The sequence below is a fragment of the Muntiacus reevesi genome, chromosome 14 (assembly GCF_963930625.1).
Source record: "Muntiacus reevesi chromosome 14, mMunRee1.1, whole genome shotgun sequence".
In the NCBI taxonomy this organism is placed as follows: Eukaryota; Metazoa; Chordata; class Mammalia; order Artiodactyla; family Cervidae; genus Muntiacus; species Muntiacus reevesi.
Window position 1 is genome coordinate 13,545,070 of NC_089262.1, and position 21,747 is coordinate 13,566,816.

General features: G+C 43.7%; 1 protein-coding gene across 1 annotated transcript in view; it reads left to right on the plus strand.

The window, feature by feature from the left end:
- The first annotated feature begins 185 nt into the window (after positions 1 to 185).
- FBXL7 (F-box and leucine rich repeat protein 7) overlaps positions 186 to 21,747 on the plus strand; it is a 428,890-nt gene continuing 407,328 nt past the window's right edge. Inside the window, exon 1 of the mRNA XM_065905401.1 lies at positions 186 to 357. Within this exon, the coding sequence (XP_065761473.1) occupies positions 321 to 357 (37 nt within the window). The 5' untranslated portion in view covers positions 186 to 320. The remainder of the gene's footprint in view (positions 358 to 21,747) is intronic.

Genomic DNA, 21,747 nt, shown 5'->3' on the forward strand with positions numbered 1-21,747 from the left:
GGCGCGGCGAGCCTCTGGGCGGCCCCGGGGCGCGGGCTCTCCGCGGCGCTGCGCCCGCCGGCCCCGAACGCGGATTCTAAGGGCGGCGGCCGTCCCCGGGTCCCCACCCGGCGCAGTCGGGGGATTGCCAGGAGGGGGCCGAGCCCACCCCCACCGCCCACCGGAGTGCGGGGGGCCGCCCCCGGCCGGAGATCGGTCCCGGCGCGTGGGGTATGCGCAGCTAACGGTCCCGTCGGGCGGGCTTTCCTCTGGCGGAGCGCGCAGGCGGTGCGCCCCAGCTATGGAGTGTCCGGGGAGACGGCGGGCATGACGGCGGCAGGATGGGCGCGAACAGTGGCAAACAGTACGGCAGCGAGGGTGAGTGGGCCGTCCGTCCTCACGCTCCTGATCGCGCCCCACCCCGCCCCCCAGCTCCTTTCCCCTCGCCTTCGCGTCTGGGAAGGAAGGTTCTCGCACGCCCGGTGGTGTCGGGGCGCACCCCCATTGGGCACCCTGTCTGGGCCGTCACCTTCCCCTTCGGCATAGAGTGCTCGGGCGCCCCGCGGGTGCTTTCTCACGGCGGGGGACTCTCTAAGCAACCTCGCAGGTTGTCCGTGCGACGGTTCGCGTGGCCTTTCTGCCTGTGGCGAAACGGCTGTGCCTTAACTTCCCTTCCCTGGGGCATCTGGGGTTTAGGTTGGAGAGTTTGGCAGCTGGCGGAAGATGGTTCTGAGAAGCAACGCAGGGAAAACTTTCCCAGGCCTTTGTGCACCAGTCACTTGGACTCTCCTGTAGCGGGGAAAACTTCTGGAAGAAGTTAAGTTTCCATTCTCTGCTCACTGCTCCCGCGAGCTGACAGCCTCGTGAAACTGACCACCTAGGGGCCATGCAAGGCCAGGCGTGGCTGGGGGGTTTGGTCTGGGCTCTCCCGGGGCCCGAGACGGGCAAAGGACCGTCTGTTACATGGGGCTGGAAATTGCACAGAAATATTGCCTGTCAAGTGGGAACTTGGAAGTTGGGGAAACTTTAAACTCCACCTACTCCTAAAAGTGTGATGGATGTGTGGGTTGGCTTCTCCCTCGCCCCTCCTCCCCCTCTTTGCATAAAACCGTAGTGTTGGAACCCGGTTGATTAACTGCGTTGCCCCTGATATGCATACTGCAGAGGCATTTCCCTGCAGTTCTGAAGTTAGGAAGGTTTGTCTTTCGTGAACTTGGCTGGAGGGGAGTGCAAAAGACTGGGTCGGTTTTACAGCCCGCCCCCAGAGGACCGGCGGTTAGAAGCGGGGTCCCGCGCCTGCAGACTGCTAGGAATGCAGAATGGCTATTCAGCATGTGGTGGTAGAGAAACTCCGAGTATTCAATTCAAAACTTGAGGAGCTCTGGCCATGGAAGGTGGATGCCTCTCCCCCTTGCTCGGTACTGTGTTCCTTCTCAGCAGCTTTGTGAAATTACAGCAGAAACCGACTCTAAGAAAACCGTATCCACAAGAACCTTTTGTTTAAATCATTCTTTTTCCAGGGCATCATGTGTTGAATTCCACATATTTATGAAATATATAGATTTCTTTATTCTGTACAGTTAAGTGAGAGAAATCCCCCGCCCCCCCCGACAATTTCTTTCTTTTTTTTAAAGGAAGTTGAAAGGTGGTCTTTTAAGATAGCCAACCGTGAAATTAGGCCAGAAAAGATTATTGGAGAATCTTGGCCACCCCCCAAAACCTCGTGAAGTTAATGTTTTAAAAAATGGTGGAAAAATGAAAGATTAAGCCTCCTTCCTCTTGAGTTATTAAAAAGCTTTCAGGGAGTGAAATGTGTGTTTGTCAGTTCTGGGTGTGTACCCATTACTTTACTTGAACACTGGGGTTGGGGGGGTCCGATACCTGGAGAGGAACTCAGAGCTGCGGCTCTGTGTTCTTGAACAAAACCCCTCACACTCTTTCTAATCCTCTGCAACTTGTTCTTACATCCCAGCGTTCTCCTATTGTGCAGTGTGTGGTGTGTGACTGCTTCCTGTCTGAACAGTGGAGTTTTCAACCCTTGGGAGAGAAAAGGAGAGACAGAAAACTAATGTTCTCCAGCTGTTATTCCTAACTGCTACCTCTGCATTTTCACTTGAGCTGAAGTGAAATTTTTACTGGAATCCGATTTAGATACACAGTGGACTTTTTATAGGAAAAAAAACCTCTTGAGTTCAGCTGATTCAGGGGGACCAATAGGAAGCTTTGGGAGGTAACTGAGTTTTGGCTGGAGGGACACATTGTGTTCAGTGTTCATCAACTCTCTTCAAATGCATCCAGATTCTTCTGTGATAGATGGGGGGTGGGGGTGGGGAGTGAAGGGGGATAGAGAGTTAGAAGAGCTTTTCGAAAATTGTTTCTCCGCCCAGTTACACTTTAACACCCCCCTAATATATATCATTATAATATATGTAATGTATTATAGGTTACATATATATGTAATTGAGTTTGGTCAATTTTATTACATTGTGCTATTGGATGGTAAAGTCTATGCAGATAAGCCTGTGGGAATTTGGTGTGTTAATGCCATCTTTCTTATCTGAAACATCCAATTTTAAAGAAAGTTAAAGCGATCCCTAGTCACAGTATTTCTATTACCGAAGGAGACAGCGTGGGCAGTTTCACAGCTAGAGTGCTGTTTGCATCTGTGCTCTGTCACTAAGAGTCAGTTCTTCTAACTGTGACCCCAGAGCCTGTAGCCTGCCAGGTTCCTCTGTCCTTGGGATTTCTCAGGCAAGAATAGTGGAGTGAACTGCCGTTTCCTTCTCCAGGGCAGTCTTCCTGACCCAGGGATTGAACTCTTGTCTCCTGCATTGGCAGGCGGACTCTTTACTGCTGAGCCATCTGCGAAATCCATTGTGCAGTTTAGGCGTGGTGTATTTTAAATATCAATGAATGTACATAGAATGGCTCAGTGAGAGATCCCTCAATTCTGAAGTGTTGGTGTTTGTGTATGCTTTAAAAATTTGCAACTTTAATGTATTTTGTTTACTACTGGAGTTGACACCACCATGTAAATGACCCATAAATTTTAGAAATATTGTGAATTATTAGAACCTTTAAAAACCTCAATATTTCATCTGTAATTTCACTTTGTCCTGCTCCTAGAAAAATACCTTTTTAAAAGATATTTTAAAAAATATTCCCAAAACTTACCTTAGCAGGTGCAGTGGGTGAGAGGTTTCCTATTTCTGTGACCTCCCAGGTCCTGTAGCATCAGTATCACCTGGGAGCTTGTCAGAAAGGCAGAATCTGAATCATTTATCACATGCATGTTAGAGCTCGAGGCAGTTCTTGTATGGAATGCAAAGCATTGATTTGGGAGTCTGGAAATTTGATTCCAGCTTCTGCTTAGCTACCAGACTTTGCTTAATTGTCCCCAAGTCTTAAGGTCTTTATTCTATAGAGTGAAGAGAGAAAAAAAATTTTTTTTTTTTGGCGTTATTTGTCGTAATCACCCTTGAGCGTGTAGTCCATTTTAGTTTGTTCACATAATGCTTTAATGGACCACTTTGGGAAGACATGTTATAATGAGTATGACTGCCCTAATAAGTGTTAGTTACTCAGTTATGTCCGACTCTTTGCAACCCCACGGACTGTAAGCCGCCAGGTTTCTCTGTCCATGGAATTCTCCAGGCAAGAATACTGGATTGGGTAGACATTCCCTTCTCCAGGGGATCATCCCAACCTGGGGACTGAACCCAGGTTCTCCTGGATTGCAGGCAGATTCTGTACCATCTGAGCCCCCTGGGATGGCATTATAGTCCTGAAATCAGTAAATATTCCTTTCTCTTTTGTCATCCCCTTTACCCTCATCTCGGTCTTCCTCACTCATTCCCACTTTCTTAACTCAGACAGTCTCTGCTTTTAATTCTGAGATTAAAGGTGATGTGCTTATCAATATTGGGTGTTTCCAGTGTTTTGTTTTCCTACAGACTTAGTGAATGTTCAGATTAATGATTTAATTCCCAGGCTTCAGGCAGGCTTAGAATTTGCTCCAGGAAAATGTTACCACACAGTTTCTGATCTTCAGTTTTCTAGAAATATAAGCGAATGTCTAAATGATTAGTATGTTCTGGTAAACTCTTTTTATGGGAGACTGATTTTCTTTATCTTCTTTCATAAAGTTTAAGTTACAGCCCATGTGTGGAAATCTGGAGAATAATTTGGGGTGATTCAACCCATTAGAACCATTAGCTTTGACTCCAGTTAAACTAAATAAACAAATCTCTCCCTTCAAGTAGCCAGAGAAGCTGCTTTCCTGCCTTTTAAGGTTTCCAGCCTCACCCTCACTTACTTGGTGGTTTCATTGTTAATGTTTATTCAACTCCAGCAGGGCTGAGTCTGTCATCCTCACACTGTTAACAGCTCCTTTGTAAACTCCTGCATGTCTTTGAATTGGCGCTGATGAGGTCTTGTGATGGGCTTGACCTGGGTAGCTCTGCAGCTTCATCAACGCCATGAATCCCTCTTCACCATCTCAGATCTGCGCTCTTCAGATGTGAGGAGGGCAAGTTGCCGGGGAACATAAATCCTTACCAGTCCCTCACCGCTTTGGGGAACGTATCTTGAAATAATAACAATGATGGCAGCTGTTATTCAGTTAGTCAGCTGTGTCTGTCTCTTTGCGACCCCCTGGACGGCAGCACACTGGGCTCCTCTGTCTTCCACTATCTGCTCACTATTTGAGCATGAGTTTGCTCAAATTCATGTCCATTGAGTCGGTGATGCTATCTAACCATCGGATCCTCTGTCATCCCCTTCTCCTTTTGCCTTCAATCTTTCCCAGCATCAGGGTCTTTTTCATTGAGTTGACTCTGCATCAGGTGGTCAAAGTATTAGAGCTTCAGCTTCAGCAACAGTCCTTCTAATGGATATTCAGGGTTGATTTCCTTTGGGATTGACTGGTTTGATCTCTTGCTGTCCAAGGGACTCTCAAGTCTTTTCCAGCACCACAATTCGAAAGTATCGGTTCTTTGATGCTCAGCCTTCTTTATGGTCTAGCTCTCACATCTGTATGTGACTACTGGAAAAATAATGGCAGGTGACATTTTTTGAGCTCTTGCTTTGTCCAAGCATGATCCTTAAGTTCTTCATATACACTGAATCGTGTCATTCTTATCATGATTCTATGGGACAGGCATTCCTGTATCTCCATTTGACTGATGAGGAACACAGTTCAAAGAGGACCATCATTTTCCCAAGGTCCTACAGCTAGTGGAGGTGGAAAAGGGACTCATGGTCAGGTTTATCTAAGCCCAGAATTACTTATTCATTATGATTACCTATTCATTCAACCAATGTATGCTGCCTTCTTATTTCCTATCATGTGCCAGGAACTCTTTTGATCCTTGGGATCCATCAGTAACTAGATAAAGATCCTGTCCTTGTCAGTCTTTATCTGTGTGCATGTGTGTTGGGAAGGAGGGGAAATGGAACAGTTAACACAGTAACTTAGTAAAACATGTGACGAGTTACCTGAGGAGCTAAGGTCTCTGCATAGAGAAAATTGCCAGGTTAAGACTAACGCTTAATGGAAGCAAAGAAATGATGCTTTTGACTTTGGTTCTGGAGAAGACTCTTGGTGGGAGTTGAGAGGACGAGGGTGTGGCAGATTTTAATTAGAGTGGTCACTGTGGGTCTTGTGGAGAAATTGGCATTTAGACTGAGACGTAGAAGTGAGGGACTGATCCCTGAAGATCCACAAAGCATGTTGACTGTTACTTTTGACCACCGTGTTCTACCAAAGTGAACTACTCTTTATGCTGGAGGGTGTGCATCATCTTTTTATGCAAGTGTAACATCATCAGTCTTCTATGAATAGTCATCTACAGTGGAACCAAGACAATTTGGCCATTGGGCATATGTTTTTTGCCTATAGTCTTTGCAAATGTGTTTTATGCAATTATATTCTATCATGTTTTGTGACTGCTTTTGCAGGGAGAGGACGGGGAGCCTAGGACATGCTCTTCTTGCTGTGATCAGCAGTGCCGTCTGACTTACTGATATGTGACCTTCCCACCATACATCTCTGTCATTCTTAAATAGATTCGGGTCTTTGTCTTTTGCCTCCAGTAAATAAATTCATTCTGATGAAAATCAGAAGATACATGATATTGATTCCACTACTTGGCTTAGGTCAAAGCAGTAGTGAAGCTAACAATGCCCTTTTTGGTCTGACAGTGTATTTTCGGAGATTTGGGGACTCTTTTTGCATGTTTTAAACAAGAGAAAGAGAAGAGATGCTAACTTTTCTTTCTCCTTGGGAATCATCTCCTGTCTGCTCCCTCTGCCCTTTGAAATAAAATGAATTCTGGGTTGATTTTGAGTCCTTGATAATTACTCTTCCCCTTAGTCCTTATCTAGTAGTGCCTCTGGAAGCTGCTTGGAACTACTTGGCTTGGCTCGTTGACTACTAGAACCTTCTAGATATCATGCATCTTAAGATGGCCATTTTTTGTTATTCAGTCGGTAAGTCATGTCTGACTCTTCTACAGTTGCGTGGACTGGAGCCCACCAGGCTTCTCTGTCCATGGGATTTCCCAGGCAAGAATACTGGAGAGAGTTGCCATTCCCTTCTCCAGGGGATCTTCCTGACCCAAGGATCGAGCGCACGTCTCCTGCATTGGCAGTCAAGTTCTTTACCACTGAGCCATCAGGGAAGCCTGTAAGATGGCATTAGGAAAGTATTAAACTATGTGGCAGTATCATGAATAAAGTCTGGAGTGAATAAATTCTCTTTATTATGAAGAAGGTAATAAATAAAGTTTAGATACTTAATACCTTAAAGCTCATGGCCACAATGAAGATTAAATTTCAGAGTGCTGATTAGAGACCAACAAGGTACATAAGTTACTAGCAGGTAGGTAGATTTGACTCAGTCTGAGGAAAAGCTGATTAGACCTGTGCACACCTGAGACAGGCTTCCTAATGAGGGAGTGAGTCCGTCCACATGAGGAGGGGGTTCACAGAAAGGGATGCTGTGCTGGAGAGTTCTGCATCAACAAAGGGCTCTACTCTAGGACCCTACACCAAGTTCCCTAGGAAAGATGTTCCCATGTGCAGTTATGTTCTTCTTTTAAATGAAGTCTGGTTAAATGATGATGTTGTGTTAGTTTCAGGTTTACATTCAAAGTTATTCAGTTATGGCTTCCCTGGTGGCTCAGATGGTAAAGAATCTGCCTGCAACGTGGGAGACCTGGATTCAATCCCCGGGTTTGGAAGAACCCCTGGAGGAGGGCGTGGCTACCTGCTTCAGTATTCTTGCCTGGAGAATCCCATGGATAGAGGAGCCTGGCGGGCTACAGTCCATGGGGTCGCAAAGAGGTGAACATGACTGAGCAACTAAGCACATCATGCAGCATATAGATACACACGCATATTTATTCTTTTCCATTATAAGTTATTACAAAATACTGAGTACAGTTCTCTGTGCTATACAGTGAGTCCTTGTTTCTTGTCTATTTTGTATATAGTAGTATATAGAAGGCAATGGCACCCCACTCCAGTAGTCCTGCCTGGAAAATCCCGTGGATGGAGGAGCCTGGTGGGCTGCGGTCCATGGGATCGTTAAGAATCGGACACAACTGAGCGACTTCCCTTTCACTTTTCACTTTCATGCATTGGAGAAGGAAATGGCAGCCCACTCCAGTGTTCTTGCCTGGAGAATCCCAGGGATGGGGGAGCCTGGTGGGCTGCCGTCTATGGGGTCGCCCAGAGTCGGACACGACTGAAGCGACTTAGCAGCAGCAGCAATAGCCGTATATATCTGTTAATCCCAAATTCCTAATTTATTCCTACCCTCCTTTGCCTGTTGCTAGTCGTAGTTTGTTTTCTATGTCTGTGGGTTGCATTTATGTTTGATAAAGGGTTATTGTTTGATTTGAACTCATATTGCTACTCCCCCCAATACATTTCTATCCTTTTAGTTGTTGGAAAGTACTACCCTTGATTTCTCTAGGTTAATTTTCTATTACATGTGTGTGTTTATGTCCATTTAGATATATTTAGATATTAGTTAGAAAATCAACCAGTTTGTTTCCCTGCCTTCTGTGGGACAAGCCTCCTGCAGCAGTAGTTGGGTTTGATAAATGATGTGTCCGGCTTTCATGTAGTGATGGCTATGGACTCTACCTATAGTGTTGCTGTTACTTTCATTATTAGCCTAAAACATGTAGATCTACTGAAGTTGAAGCAGCCTCTGAATTATGCTTATGTTGAATGTCTGGAATAAATGTCTTACATTTGTAAGACTTTTCACTGGCATCCTGGATTAGTGACATTTGATAGGAAGCTATAGATTGACCAGAACCTCACAGAGACTGCATCTTTCTCAAGGAGTTCTCAGGTTGTTTGGCACCATGTCTGCTGTGTGTAAGCTAGGCGGGCAGTTCTGCCACGTGGTGATAAAGTCCATATCAGCTGAACTTTCCCAGAATGTAGCTCTTTTTTTTGGGGGGGGGGTTATTACAGAAATTTAGACCTCTTTTTCCATCTAGTCACTGTGTTAAATCTCTAGATAGAGTAAGACTTGCTTTAACGAAGTTCAGTGAAAACCTGAAAAGCTAGATTAGGAGGCCAGTGATTTCAGAGCAATAGGATAAATGCAGATTCACTGAGGGACCCTGATTTTCTGATGTGCTAGGTGTGAATGTAAGTGATAAGTAGGAAGTGGGCATACGATTAGAGCTACTCTCTAAATGATGATCGCTCTGGAGAATACCTACAACTCTCCAAATATCTAAAGTGTGCACATGTTTCCTAAAACAGCAATGACAACAACAGTAACAGTATATACATACACTATATATAAAATAGATGCCCAACAAGGACTGTACTGTGTAGCACAGGGAACCATACGCAGTATTTTGTAATAACCTATAAAGGAAGAGAATCTGAAGAACAGTGTGTGTGTGTGTATGTATATATATATGTATCATATATGTAACATTATAAATGTCTATGTGTGTGCTAAGTCGCTTCAGTAGTTGTGTCAAAACTCTGTGTGACCCCATGGACTATAGCCCACCAGGCCCCTCTGTTCATGAGATTCTCCAGGCAAGAATACTGGAGTGGGTTGGTTGACTCTCCACCTCCAGGAGATATTCCTGAGCCAGGGATCAAACCTGTGTCTCTTTTTGACCCCATGAACTGCAGCACGCCAGGCCTCCCTCTCTATCACCAACTCCCAGAGCCCACTCAAACTCATGTCCATTGAGTCGGTGATGCCATCCAACCATCTCATCCTCTGTTGTACCCTTCTCCTCCTGCCTTCAATCTTTCCCAGCATCAGGGTCTTTTAAAATGAGTTAGTTCTTTGCATCAGGTGGCCAAAGTATTGGAGTTTCAGCTTCAACTTCAGTCCTTCCAATGAACATTCAGGACTGATCTCCTTTAGGATGGACTGGTTGGATCTCCTTGTTGTCCGAGGGACTCACAAGAGTCTTCTCCAACACCACAGTTCAAAAGCATCAATTCTTCAGCGCTCAGCTTTCTTTATAGTCCAACTCTCACATCCATACATGGCTACTGGAAAAACCATAGTCTTGACTAGATGAACCTTTGTTGGCAAAGATGTATGGTAATCTATGGTAGTATAAACACTGAATCACTGTGCTGTATACCTGAAACCTAAATGATACTGCAGATCAACTATACTTCAATTAAAAAAAATAAAAGCAGGTACATTGGAGGGGAAGTAGCTTCTACTCTTGGGAGAAATGAAATCTTTTGTTAGGAGTTTCTCCCTAATCATTCTTGGAAATCTTCCTCTTCCACCCCTACTGTGGTTTAATCCCATGGGAAGTGATTAGTTTGTGAGTGAGGACCTTGGAAGGGCTTCAGAGAAGACGCAGCAGCATCTGAGCAGCCTTGGTCCTTGCCACACCTGTCCCCTGCCACCAAGGAGGAGCCTGCAGGCAGACGCTTTTTAAACATGCTGGTGCATACTCCGAAGATGTCCAGCTTTCAGACTTCCGACACAAATGATCATGAACTGTCTCGGAATTTTCCTGAGTAATATGGCCACCATTCTCACCGGTCCATGGAGTGTCTACTGTGTCTGGAGTCGTAAATCTTTATTCGATCTTGATTCACTTGTGCTTTAGATGTGCTCATTCTCTCAATCCCTGTTTACCTTCTAAACCCGTAACAAAATGAAAAACAGTTGCTAACACTGCACAGGCTCATCGCTGTAACTTTAGAAGCCTTGAGCAATGTGTAGAAATGTTATTAAAACATATTTTTGTTGTTGTTGTTTGCTCTCCTCTCTGTGGTAAATTCCTCCGCTTCATTTTCCAAGAAGAAGTAGCAGGGGAAGGAATCAAAATTTCTAAAGAAAAATGCCAGGAATTTTTCTTGTGTTTGTGGATTGACCTTCTGGCTGTGAGTGGCCGTCCCACTTTTTGGCCCGGCGCGGCAGTCAGGAAGAGGCTCCCTGGATGTGCCGTTGAACCTTTGACCAGATGGAGTCCTCCAGTCAAATCACAGGAGATCTGGGTTAAGTCCAAGTCTAAGGCCAGGTCTCACATGGCGTAGCTGTTGGAGGTGGCTCGAACCCTAGTGGGAGGAAGAACAGTTGTGAGGCTGAGGATGGAGTAGAAGAAATATATATATGAGAGGGAAGAAGAGGAGAAATTCAGAGAGGAGGGGATTTAGGGCATTGATTGCTCTTTACTCTAAAGAATGAAATCACTGTTGTACTCTGTTCTCTTTTCTTACAAGTAGCCTGTGCGGTGCTTAGTAGCTCAGTCATGTCCGACTCTTTGCAACCCCAAGGACTGCAGCCCACCAGGCTCCTCTGTTCATGGGGATTCTCCAAACGAGCGTACTGGAGTGAGTTGCCATGCCCTCCCCCGGGGGATCTTCCCAACCCAGGGATCAAACCCAGGTCTCCTGCATTGGCTTCTCTTGTGGCTCAGCTGGTAAAGAATCCACCTGCAATGCGGGAGACCTGGGTTCGGTCCCTGGGTTGGGAAGATCCCCCCTGGAGAAGGGAAAGGCGACCCACTCCAGTATTCTGGCCTGGAGAATTCCATGGACTGTACAGTCCATGAGGTCGCAAAGAGTCGGACATGACTGAGTGACTTTCACTTTTCACTTTCACTCCCACATTGCAGGTGGATTCTTTACAGTTTGAGCCACCAGGGAAACCCTACAAATAGCTTAGCTCACGGAACAAAAATGATTACTATTAGGTTATTTGGTAGACTTGGCTGTTGCCAAGTTTATTGTATTTTTCATTTCCATAACAGTAACAATTATTAAGTACTTAGTGGGTTCTATTTCCCGGAATGAATGTGTTACACACACTTACTCCTCTAGTTCACAACATTCAGGGAGGCGGTGGGCACAGACCATCCCATTTTGCAGTTGCCAACACAGAAGCTTCGAGATGGGCTGACTGCCCAGGGCACAGAGCTGGCGAGTGGTCCAGTCCTGCCTGAAGTCTCCGTGGCTCTGCCCCTGACCCCCTCCTGCCTGAGCCATGTAAGTTGCAGCCAAAATCTTTCCAGACCTTTGTTTTGTTTGTGTGTTTCAAAGGCATGCAGCCACTGGGAAGTAGCCCTTAAAAGTGAAAGCAACAGATTTATGGATGAGGTGAGCAAAAATGAAAGACATCTTTGGAAAGAAACTTTCAACCCACTCTACCTGGCTCTCCCAAGGACCAATTAACTGATCATTAGGCAGCAATCTTCTGACAAATTGGCAGGGAAACTAGTGTCTGTGAGAATGGCAGCACGTAAAATAATTAGCATATTCTGTAGAGTCTCCGGGGAGCCAAGGAGAGCTGGGAGGCTGTCCCTCTAGGCTCCAGAGCATCAGGAACTTTTAATTATTTCGGTTCTGGAAGAGCTTCTTACCTGGGCTAGCCACCTGCTCACAAACAGAAGCTAAGGGTGGACTGAAAGAGGTGTGCACGTTTTCCTTCCTTCCTAACTAAAAGTTATATCTCATATTTCCCTCTGACTTCAAAAGTGTGGATTTGAATTAGCCATGAATAGGGGGAATTAGTCCGATATGTATTTTTATTTGCTTGGCCCCCTGGGAAACTTCTCCATGAGTATGTCTATGCAACTGCTTTGGAAACTATAAAGCATTTCAGTAATCAGTCTTATTTATTGTCACAGGTACTGTAGGAGGAGGTGGTTTCTGTTATGATCCCCAGTTTATAGATGAGGAAACTGAGCCCTTGGCAGGTTAAATGACTTGCCTTGATCGTACAACTGAGAATGGATGGGGTCATTCCAACTCTAAATTTAGTATGTTTTCTGTTATAATATCACTTCTTTTAAACTGCTACAAGAAAAAAAGAGTCATGCTAGAGTATTGTCACCAGGCATTTTTGACAGTTATTTTAAATTGCTTATACCCAAGGATGAAAGTCCCTTAGTCAGCAAGGTGACAGATCCTAAACAAAATCAACCCTGAATATTCATTGGAAGGATTGATGCTGAAGCTGTAATCCTTTGATGTCAAGAGCCAACTCATTGGAAAAGACCCTGATGCTGGGAAAGATGAAGGACAGGAGAAGGGGTTGACAGAGGATGAGATGGTTGGATGGCATCACCGACTTGATGGATGTAAGTTTGAGCAAACTCTGAGAGATAGTGGAGGACAGAGGAGCCTGGGGTGCTGCAGTCCACGGGGTCGCAAGGAGTCAGACACAACTTAGCAACTGAACAACAACAACAAGGATGAGAGTGAGGGTCTTGCAAGCATCCATCCTGTCCTTTAATAACTGCTTTGGGGGCTCTAGAAGAAGTAGGGAGCCTGTAGCCTACTGGTCTTCTCAGTCCATAGGGCTGTGTCACAGTTCACGGGAGCAGCCTTGCAGTGGGAAGATTATTTTAATGAGAATGCAGAGTGAACTGTTAGAAGTATTCACGACATGATGACATTATTCCTTCGGGTGTACTTGCTAGCCCTTAAATCTCAGCCGGGGCTGTGAGAGGTGTTTCCTTCTGAAAACTTCTGTTCCAGATGCATAGAGAAAGTTATTTTAGTTTTGGGAGAATCAGAGACTCAACTCTAAAACTGGGGAGGATCAGCATCACTGGAGTCCTGATTCTCTCAGTGTTCCGGTTTCCTTTGTTGTTGAAGGACCACACTCCTCAGAGGTCTTTGGAAGTGTTTAGGTCCTGGAGAAGCCCTTCAGGTTGAGTTGATAATCAGAGGTTTCCGGTGTTGTTGATTCATTCTTTCCTCTAGTCTTTAATTGCTTCACTTTACATTCATTATCCTCTGGTTTGCTGTTTTATTTTCTGTTTCTTGTTCCTTTGTATTTATTTATTGCTTATCCTACCACGTGCTCACTCAGTGTGACTATAACCCTGCTTACATATTAGGTCCTTAATATAGTTTTGTTAAACAAATTCGTGAGGATGAATCTGTAGTTATGATCTTTATTGGTCTAAAGAAGCCTAGAAACCCTATCATGTTTTCCGTGAACTTTTCGTAGACTTAAACATTTTACTCTTAAAAAAAGTATCTTTGGGCATGTTTTCTTCTGAAGATAGTCTGACTTGGACTTTTATTTTGAACATTGTGGTTCCATCTTCTTGTGGATGAAAATAGTATAGCTTGTGTACTTAAGGAAAGTGAAATACATATTTTTTAGGATTGCTAAAAACAATGCAGATGATAGTTCAACTTCAGATGTTTTTTTAAAAAGTGTATGTATGTATGTATGTATTAATTTTTGGCTGTGCTGGATCTTTTTGCTCAGGCTTTCTCTAGTCTTGGTGAGCAGGGGCTAGTCTTCATTGTGGTGCAGAGGCTTGCTTCCAATGGGATGGCTTTTCTTGTTTCGGAGCACGGGCTCTAGATGTGTGGGCTTTAGTAGTTGCCAAGTATTGGCTCAGTAGTTGCGACTTCCAGTCCCTGGAATGAGTGCTCAGTAAGCGTGGTACACTGGCTCCGTTGCTCCAGGGCACGTGGGGTCTTCCCTGACCAGGGATTGAATCCATGTCCCCTACGTTGGCAGGCGGATTCCTATCAACCAAGAGAAGTCCCCAGCTTCACTAATTTAGTGTATTGTCAACTTAACTACTTTCAGTGACTATTAAGTAGAACCCTGCCATCTATTTTTTATTCACGTTATATTGTTTGGTAATACTGCTTTCAACTGCTTTGGAGATTGGGTTTACATGACAATGTAAACAAATCAGTCTAGAAAGCATTTAAAAATGGATCTTTAAGTTGATAAATCATTCCTTTGCCTCTGATCTCTGGATTAAAGGGTTGTGGCCTTAAGAATCCTTTTAAATTTGTATGTTGATTTGCTTTATGATGGGGGCTCTGCATCTGTATTTTTCTCCTTTTTATTATAGAAACTATAAATTTTTAGATGTGTCTGACTGAAATGGTTTCTAGTAGGTCTTTTGTATTTGGCTTCCCTCTTTACTGAAATCAGAAGTGAAATAATCAATTTCAGCAAAAAAGAAAAACATTATTGAACTGTAGTGTGTGTATAGTTGTACACATACTTGATACAATATTTAAATAACCCTTTTCTATAACAGCAAAATCCATTCTTCAACACTTCTGTGTGTTTCTGTAAATGGAGAAAAACATATAAGCTATGTATTTAAATATTTAAAGAATAAAAATACAATTAAAATTAAAGTGCCATTTGTTTTTTTAAATAATATGGTATCTGCTAGAGAGTCAGCTTTAGACAAAGAGTCACTGTTAGAATCAAACTGAAGAAGAAGCAAATAGTTCAACACACAGCCGTTCAGAGATGGAACTTAGGATAGAGGTGTTTGTACTCTATGAACAAAGGACTTGAAATGGTTTCTGTGACATGATGGCTACTTGGAACTGTATGTTTTATTTTGTGTACCTGAGTGTGTGTTTGACTCAGAGGAGTGGATGTAATCTCTCATTGGAGGGACTTTTACTGGTTGACTTGTTTTGGAGTGCTTCCCAGGTAGCACTAGTGGTGAAGAACCTGCCTGCCAGTGCAGGAGATATAAGAGATGTGGGTTCGATCCCTGAGTCGGGAAGATCCCCTGGAGGAGGAAATGGCTGCCCACTCCAGTATTCTTGCCTGGAGAATCCCATGGGCAGAGTAGCCTGGCGGGCTACAGTCTATGGGGCTGCAAAGAGACAGACACCACTGAGGTGACTTAGTACACGCACCAGGGGTGTAAATTCAGATTCATGGGCAGCATTCATACAATTGTTTTGTCTTCTTTTTTTTTTTTATTTTTAAAGATCAGCAGCTGCTCCATTGGTTGAACTTATGTAGCCCCATTTGGACAATGCATATTGTGGAGACTACTATGAAATAAGTTCCAAGACATGACGTTTCTGTCCTGAAGAGCTTACTTTTCCCATCTTATTTTGCATCCACTTTGCTTACTTAATTATATTTTAATAATTTTCTCTATTTTCCATCTCCGCCAAAGACCTCTCCTGTTGATTACCCTGCGAGCTTGTTTAGAGAGACAGTATTTCCTTGGGGAGGCTTTCTCCATTCCTGAAGCCGTAACAACAGGAACGCAGCAATAAAAAGCCAATTCCCTCCCCTTGGTTTTGCTTCAAGTAGTCATTTCTTTGATACGGGCTAATAAAAACAGGAAAAGGATCATTGTTAAAGGCTCTGGTTGGGGTTCCTTTACTTCCAATAAGGAAAATTGCTTCACAAGAGGGAGCATGGGTAATAACGATACAACTAACCGAGGAATTATATTCAGTCTAATGTCAAAATCTCCAAGCTGCTGCCTGCAGATTCAATTTAACCGTGGGGTTGCAGTGTGTCCGCTCTGCTGTGTAGATCTGAATTTGCTGCCGCTGATCATCTCTTCACAGTTAATGAAGATGAATTTCAAATGAGACTGGAGAGGTTTGATATGTGTGGGTTTTTTTTTTTTTTCTTCGCAATGTTTGTAAGCTTTGATGGACGTAAGAAAAGGGCTTTGAGAATTGACCAAGAAGGATGCATGTAGTAGCATCTTGGATGTTTTGCTGGGGGAGGTGAAAGTGACCACAGATCAGCTGACAGTGAAGGAGATGGCACAAATAAATGAAAGAGGTTGACTAAGGTCATACAGAGTCCAGCTGTTTCTTTTTAGTCCGTTTCTTTCTTGTTCACACCCTCCCCCCTGTTACTTTCAGAAGATTTGAGCTGAAAGCAGTGGCTGTTTTCCTCTTCTGTGTAGTTAGCCCCTCTAGGATCGATTCTCATATTCCCAACCTGGCTCAGTGCTTCTCCAGAAATTATTCTCACCCGGGGCAAGGAAGCAGCTCCCATCCAATGATTTTTCCAGGCAGGGGTGTAACTTGAGACACCTCTGAAGAGCCGTCTTGGGTCCAAAACTCCCCATGGGCTTGGCTGAGTCCTGTATGGCAACTGTATCACAGACCAAGTTCTGTCCCAGCCCCGTCTGTCTTCTCCCTTGCCTTTCCAAAGTGTGATCACAAGGAACTTCCCAATAAACCACGTGCACTTCAAATATCAGAGACTGTTACCTGGGGAACCCAACATAAGACAACAGACTTATTTCACTTAGTAAGTCAGACAAAGACAAATATCATACAATATTGCTTATATGTGGAATCTAAAAAAAAAAATCCAGTTGAACTTATTTACAAGACAGAAACAGACTCACAGAGGAAAAACTTACGGGGGTGGGGGGGAGATGGGTGAGGGGAAGGGGTAGGCTGGGAGTTTGGGATTTACGTGTACACCCTGCTGTAGAGTAAGTCCCCTACATACGAATAGGTTTCCTTCTGAAAGTGCATCTGTAAGTCCAGTTTGCTCCTAAGTCCAACTTATGAGGTCCATAAGTTGGGTCCAACTATCACAGTTGACTTTGTAGTACTCTACTGTAATAGGTTTATAATACTTTTCACACAAATAATATATAGAAAGCAAACACAAAAATAAAGCATTTTTAATCTTACAGTTATAGTGCTTCAAAATATACAGTGCACTGCCATCTACTTCACTGCTGCTTTTCTGCTTGCATCTGGACATCTGGGCTTGCAATACAGATACAGTCCCACTGTACTTTATCCCATACTGTGTAGTACACGGAAGCACAACCAATTGTGGAGGATGCACTCATGTGACTGTACACTAGACGTGTGAATTAACTTACATGATTGGACATACGAGTGCCAATTCACATCTTTGACATTTGCAACGTCAACGTTTGTATATAGGGGACTTAATTACTGAAAGTAGATGACCAACAGGAGCCTACTGTATAGGACAGAGAACTCTGCTCAATATTTTGTAATAACCTAAATGAGAAAAGAATTTGAAAAAGAGTAGATACTTGTATTTGAATCACTTTGCTGGACACCTGAACCTAACACAGCATGGCTGATCAACTGTACTCCAGTAGAAAATAAAAATTTAAAGACAAACAAAAAACCCCCAAGCAAAGAAAAAAGACAACAGAGAAGCTAAAGTAGGATGCTCTTCTGGCAGTGGTCAAGGACAGGATGCCGCTGCTGGGGAAAAATCGTCTTTCTGGGAATTCTGGCTGTTCTTAAACGGGAGCCTTCAGCTGACAGTTAAGAGACATAAATGGATTTTTTTTTTTTTTTTTGCTTGGGGACCTAGTCTAATCCTTTCATTGTATAGATTTAGGAAAGCCCCATGCATTAAAATAACTTGACCAAAAATACATAGCTAGTTGGCAAAAGAGCAAAAACAGGCTTATAGTTCCAGGTGCTGCTTTCAAAGAGCCATGTTGGAATTTGTTCAGAGGGATTTTTGCTGCTGTAACTCAGGACCGACTGCAGATGGGTCTAGAGACCATTTATCTGTCTGATCCATTTGTTCAGCTCTGGCACTGGAGTCAGACATCTCAATAATTTTTCTGTGGTTCTGTTTTGCTGTTTGTCTACCAATCTTTGAAGAGTGATCTCTGAAGCTCACTGTAGTTGGTGGTTGAATAGTGAAGAAGAAATGGTGAAGCAGAAACAGATGGTCACAGATATTACTGCCTGAAATCAGCATTTTGTGTTACTGGCTATTAAGAGAATTGGAAAATTGTCAAGGCTTATTACATGATAGGCCAGTGGCAAGTGCAGACTCATTAGGTAAATGAAACATGCAGGAGTGGGTTGAAAGAATCATAAGCAAAATGAAAAATGACTACAAATTAATATTTAGTCTCTTGATCATCCTAAATAGTTTATTAGTCATTTTATTATGCTCAGATAATGTTCCGTTGGGATTATCAAATGATTATAAGCTCAGAGTCGCTATGATCCTGAGAAATTTGGAAGTAATTGAAAAACAAATTGTTAGTTTGTTATTACCACTATTACAAGGATCCGGACTTTAAATGGTTTCCTTGGCATCATTAACCACCTACATTTTAAGGAAATATTCTTTGATTCCCATTGTCTGTAAATTAAGTAGAAATTTATTTTGTTTGGTGCTCAAGGCCCTATGAGGAGAAGGCAATGGCACTCCACTCCAGTACTCTTGCCTGGAAAATCCCATGGACGGAGGAGCCTGGTAGACTGCAGTCCATGGGTCGCTAAGAGTCAGATACAACTGAGTGACTTCACTTTCACTTTTTACTTTCATGCATTGGAGAAGGAAATGGCAACCCACTCCAGTGTTCTTGCCTGGAGAATCCCAGGGACGGGGGAGCCTGGTGGGCTGCCTTCTATGGGGTTGCACAGAGTTGGACACGACTGAAGTGACTTAGCGGCAGCAGCAACAAGGCCCTATATCTGCTTAGCCAGATTCCCTCTATGGCTTTCTCTCAAGATACACTTCTATATGTACTCCATACCCTGACCAAACTAGGAACCTCAGCATCACCCAAATATATCTTTTATTTTCCTAGATTTGTGTCTTTTGTTATACGTATGTGTGTGGTTTTTTGTTTTTTGTTTTTTTTTTGGACTCTTCTTTTCTTTTGATTACCCAGCAAGTCCTTGTCAGTTCTGGCCCAATTCAATGTTAACCTCTTAAAATAAACATTCCTTTGAGTTCCCTTAGATACATCTTGTTCATGACACTTAACTCCTTACCTTGAGGAAATACGTCAGGTGCTCTCACTGGATACACTCTTTGTTCTCTCTGATCCACTGTGGCATTTTATTTGCATGGAATTTTTATGTCCTATTTGGCATTTACCTACTTGCAGCATCTCTCTAATCCAGTGAGTCTTTATAGGCATCCATGTACCAGAATCTGTGCTAGGTACTGAGGGGTTAAAAATATAAGAGATTGTCCTTGATTTAGGGAGTATGCAGTCTAGTGGATGCAACAGAATAAAGTACTAAAAGAGACATGGATGGCAAAGCTAAAGCATGTGATGGGGGACAGACCTGGCCATGGTGAGCTTTAGCTGAGAATGTTCATGAGGGCTATTCGAGAGGACCTTGAACTGGATCTGGAAAATGAGGAAAGGCTTGCCAGGCATGGCCGTTAAGGAGGGAATGAGAGAAGGTCAGACAAAGAGGCAGGAACCAGTGGGTCAACTGAGAGGGTAGGAGAGGACGATCTGAGTTGAGCCCCATACCTGGACAAGTAGGCAGGTGTGCATGGCTATGAAAGTGGTGTGAAGCAGGGTGGATGGCAGGAAGGCACATCTGTGGCAAATGCTTAGCAAAGGCCAATCTGGGGCAGATTTTGGAAGACTGATGGACAGGCACATGGGTTCCTCTTCTCTACTCCTTGTGATGGGCGTGTCATTAATGTAACTCCTGGCCTGGAGATATTTACCTGGTTGGTAAATTTGAGAGGAATAAAGTCGACATCTGAGCTCTGTTCTGTTTTCCTCTTGGAAGGAGCTACCCTCAGTTGGGACAGCTCCTCTGCCTATATGTGGACCAACTTTGGTCTCATGGTTGCCAACATTTGTATTCAGTATAAGGCACTTGGCTATAGACCTAAAACTATAAGCTCTGAACTATAAGTTCCTGGGAACAAAGGGGCCATTTCTCCCCCTCTCTCTGCCACTCCTCTTTTATGATTCCTGCAGTTTTTCTTGAATCTGATGGGAGAGAAGGGTGCTGTTTCTGGAGCCCCATCAAGACCCCAACAGTACCGTGTCTTGGAGGGAAGAAGGATCGCTAAGTGAGGTCAGGTAGAAGCTTGATTTTGGCAGGGACATCATGATTGAGGAAGAAGGTGTGGGTTTTAACAATGCGACAAAGGTAGAGGTCCTTGAGGACTCTGACTGAAGGGGATGAGTGAGATGGAAGATTCTAGAAAGACTCTGCCTTCTGCTTTGGGTGGTTGGGGGGGTGACATCAGCTCAAAGACCTCCATGTTCTGTTTGATTTGAGTTTCTCTGAACTGGATCTGGAGGCCAGGACAGTTAATTTGGTCTTTAATCTCTCCTTTTCATCATCACCACCCAGGATCTGAAGGAATTTTTCTGGGACTGATAAACTTGGGCATTTGCTTATCTAAATTTTTCAGTTCCTTTATTAATTCATCTAGACAGCAGATATTTCTTAATCTCTGTCTGTCACTGCGGGGGCTTGGCCTACCTATGAGACTTGTTGCTGTCTAGTTGCTAAGTTGTATCCGACTCTTTGTTACCTCATGGACTGCAGCCCACCAGGCTCCTCTGTCTGTGGGATTTACCAGGCAATAATACTGGAGTGGGTTGCCATTTCCTCTTCCAGGGGATCTTGCTGACCCAGGGATGGAACCCACATCTCCTGCACTGGCATGCAGATTCTTTACCGCTGATCCATGGAAGCAAGCCCATTCATGAGATATGTTAGTTACTGTTAGTCCTCAGTTCTGTCTAACTCTGTGCAACTCTATGGACTGTAGCTCACCAGGCTCCTCTGTCCATCGGATGATCCAGGCAAGGATACTGGAGTGAGTTGCCGTGTCCTCCTCCAGGGAGTCTTCCTGACCCAGGGAACAAGCCAGGCCTCCTGCCTTGCAGACCGAGTCTTTGCCATCTGAGCCAGCAGAGAAGCTCAGCCCGTGAGATGCAGTGCTGGGTACATAGTCACTTGCTCTTTGGGAGTTTGGGGTCCGATGAGGAAGTCAGAGACAGGTTCCCGGGTAACCGGCTTTGCAGCTAGACAGGCCGAGTTAGAATCTGGATCCCACTGTTTGCAAGACAGGTGACCTTGCTGGAACCTCATTTTTAAGAGAGCTAAGGGGGTGTCTCCTTTAAATGCTACTTTACAACATTTCTAACTTCTCCTCATTTGGCCCAATAAACCAGTGGATTTACTTTGAGTAAGTTCTGCCAGAAACTTAGAAAATCGAAAGAAAAGTTGGTTTTGGAATTAATTTTTTATTTTTTTGGAATTCATTTTTTAAAACAGGAAATTCCTGTCTATAGCTGGAAGTTGTCACATGAGCAGTGTAAGTTATGCTCTATTTATCCCTATTTTGGACGATCCTTTTAGATCAGCACTAGAAGGAGGGAAGTTAGAATGTGGTTTAGCTTTTGGTAAAGTTTTCATTTTTGAGTTCTAATTGCATGAAGGATTTGAAAAAGAGTTGAGCCATTTTTTTTTTATTATGACAAATCTGAATATTCCTATGAAGTAGAGAAATCTGGTGTTTGTGTGGTTCGAGACTGACCTGGTGTTAACAGGGAGTAATATTCTTTTTAAAATTGAAGTGTGGCTAGTTTAAAATGTTATGTTAGCTTCCGGTATACAGCAAAGTGATTCAGATATATATGTATATATACCTTTTCAGTTTCTTTTCCACTACAGATTATTACAAGATAGTGAGTATAGTTCCCTGTGGTAAACAGCAGGTCATTATTGTTTGCCTGTTTTGTATAA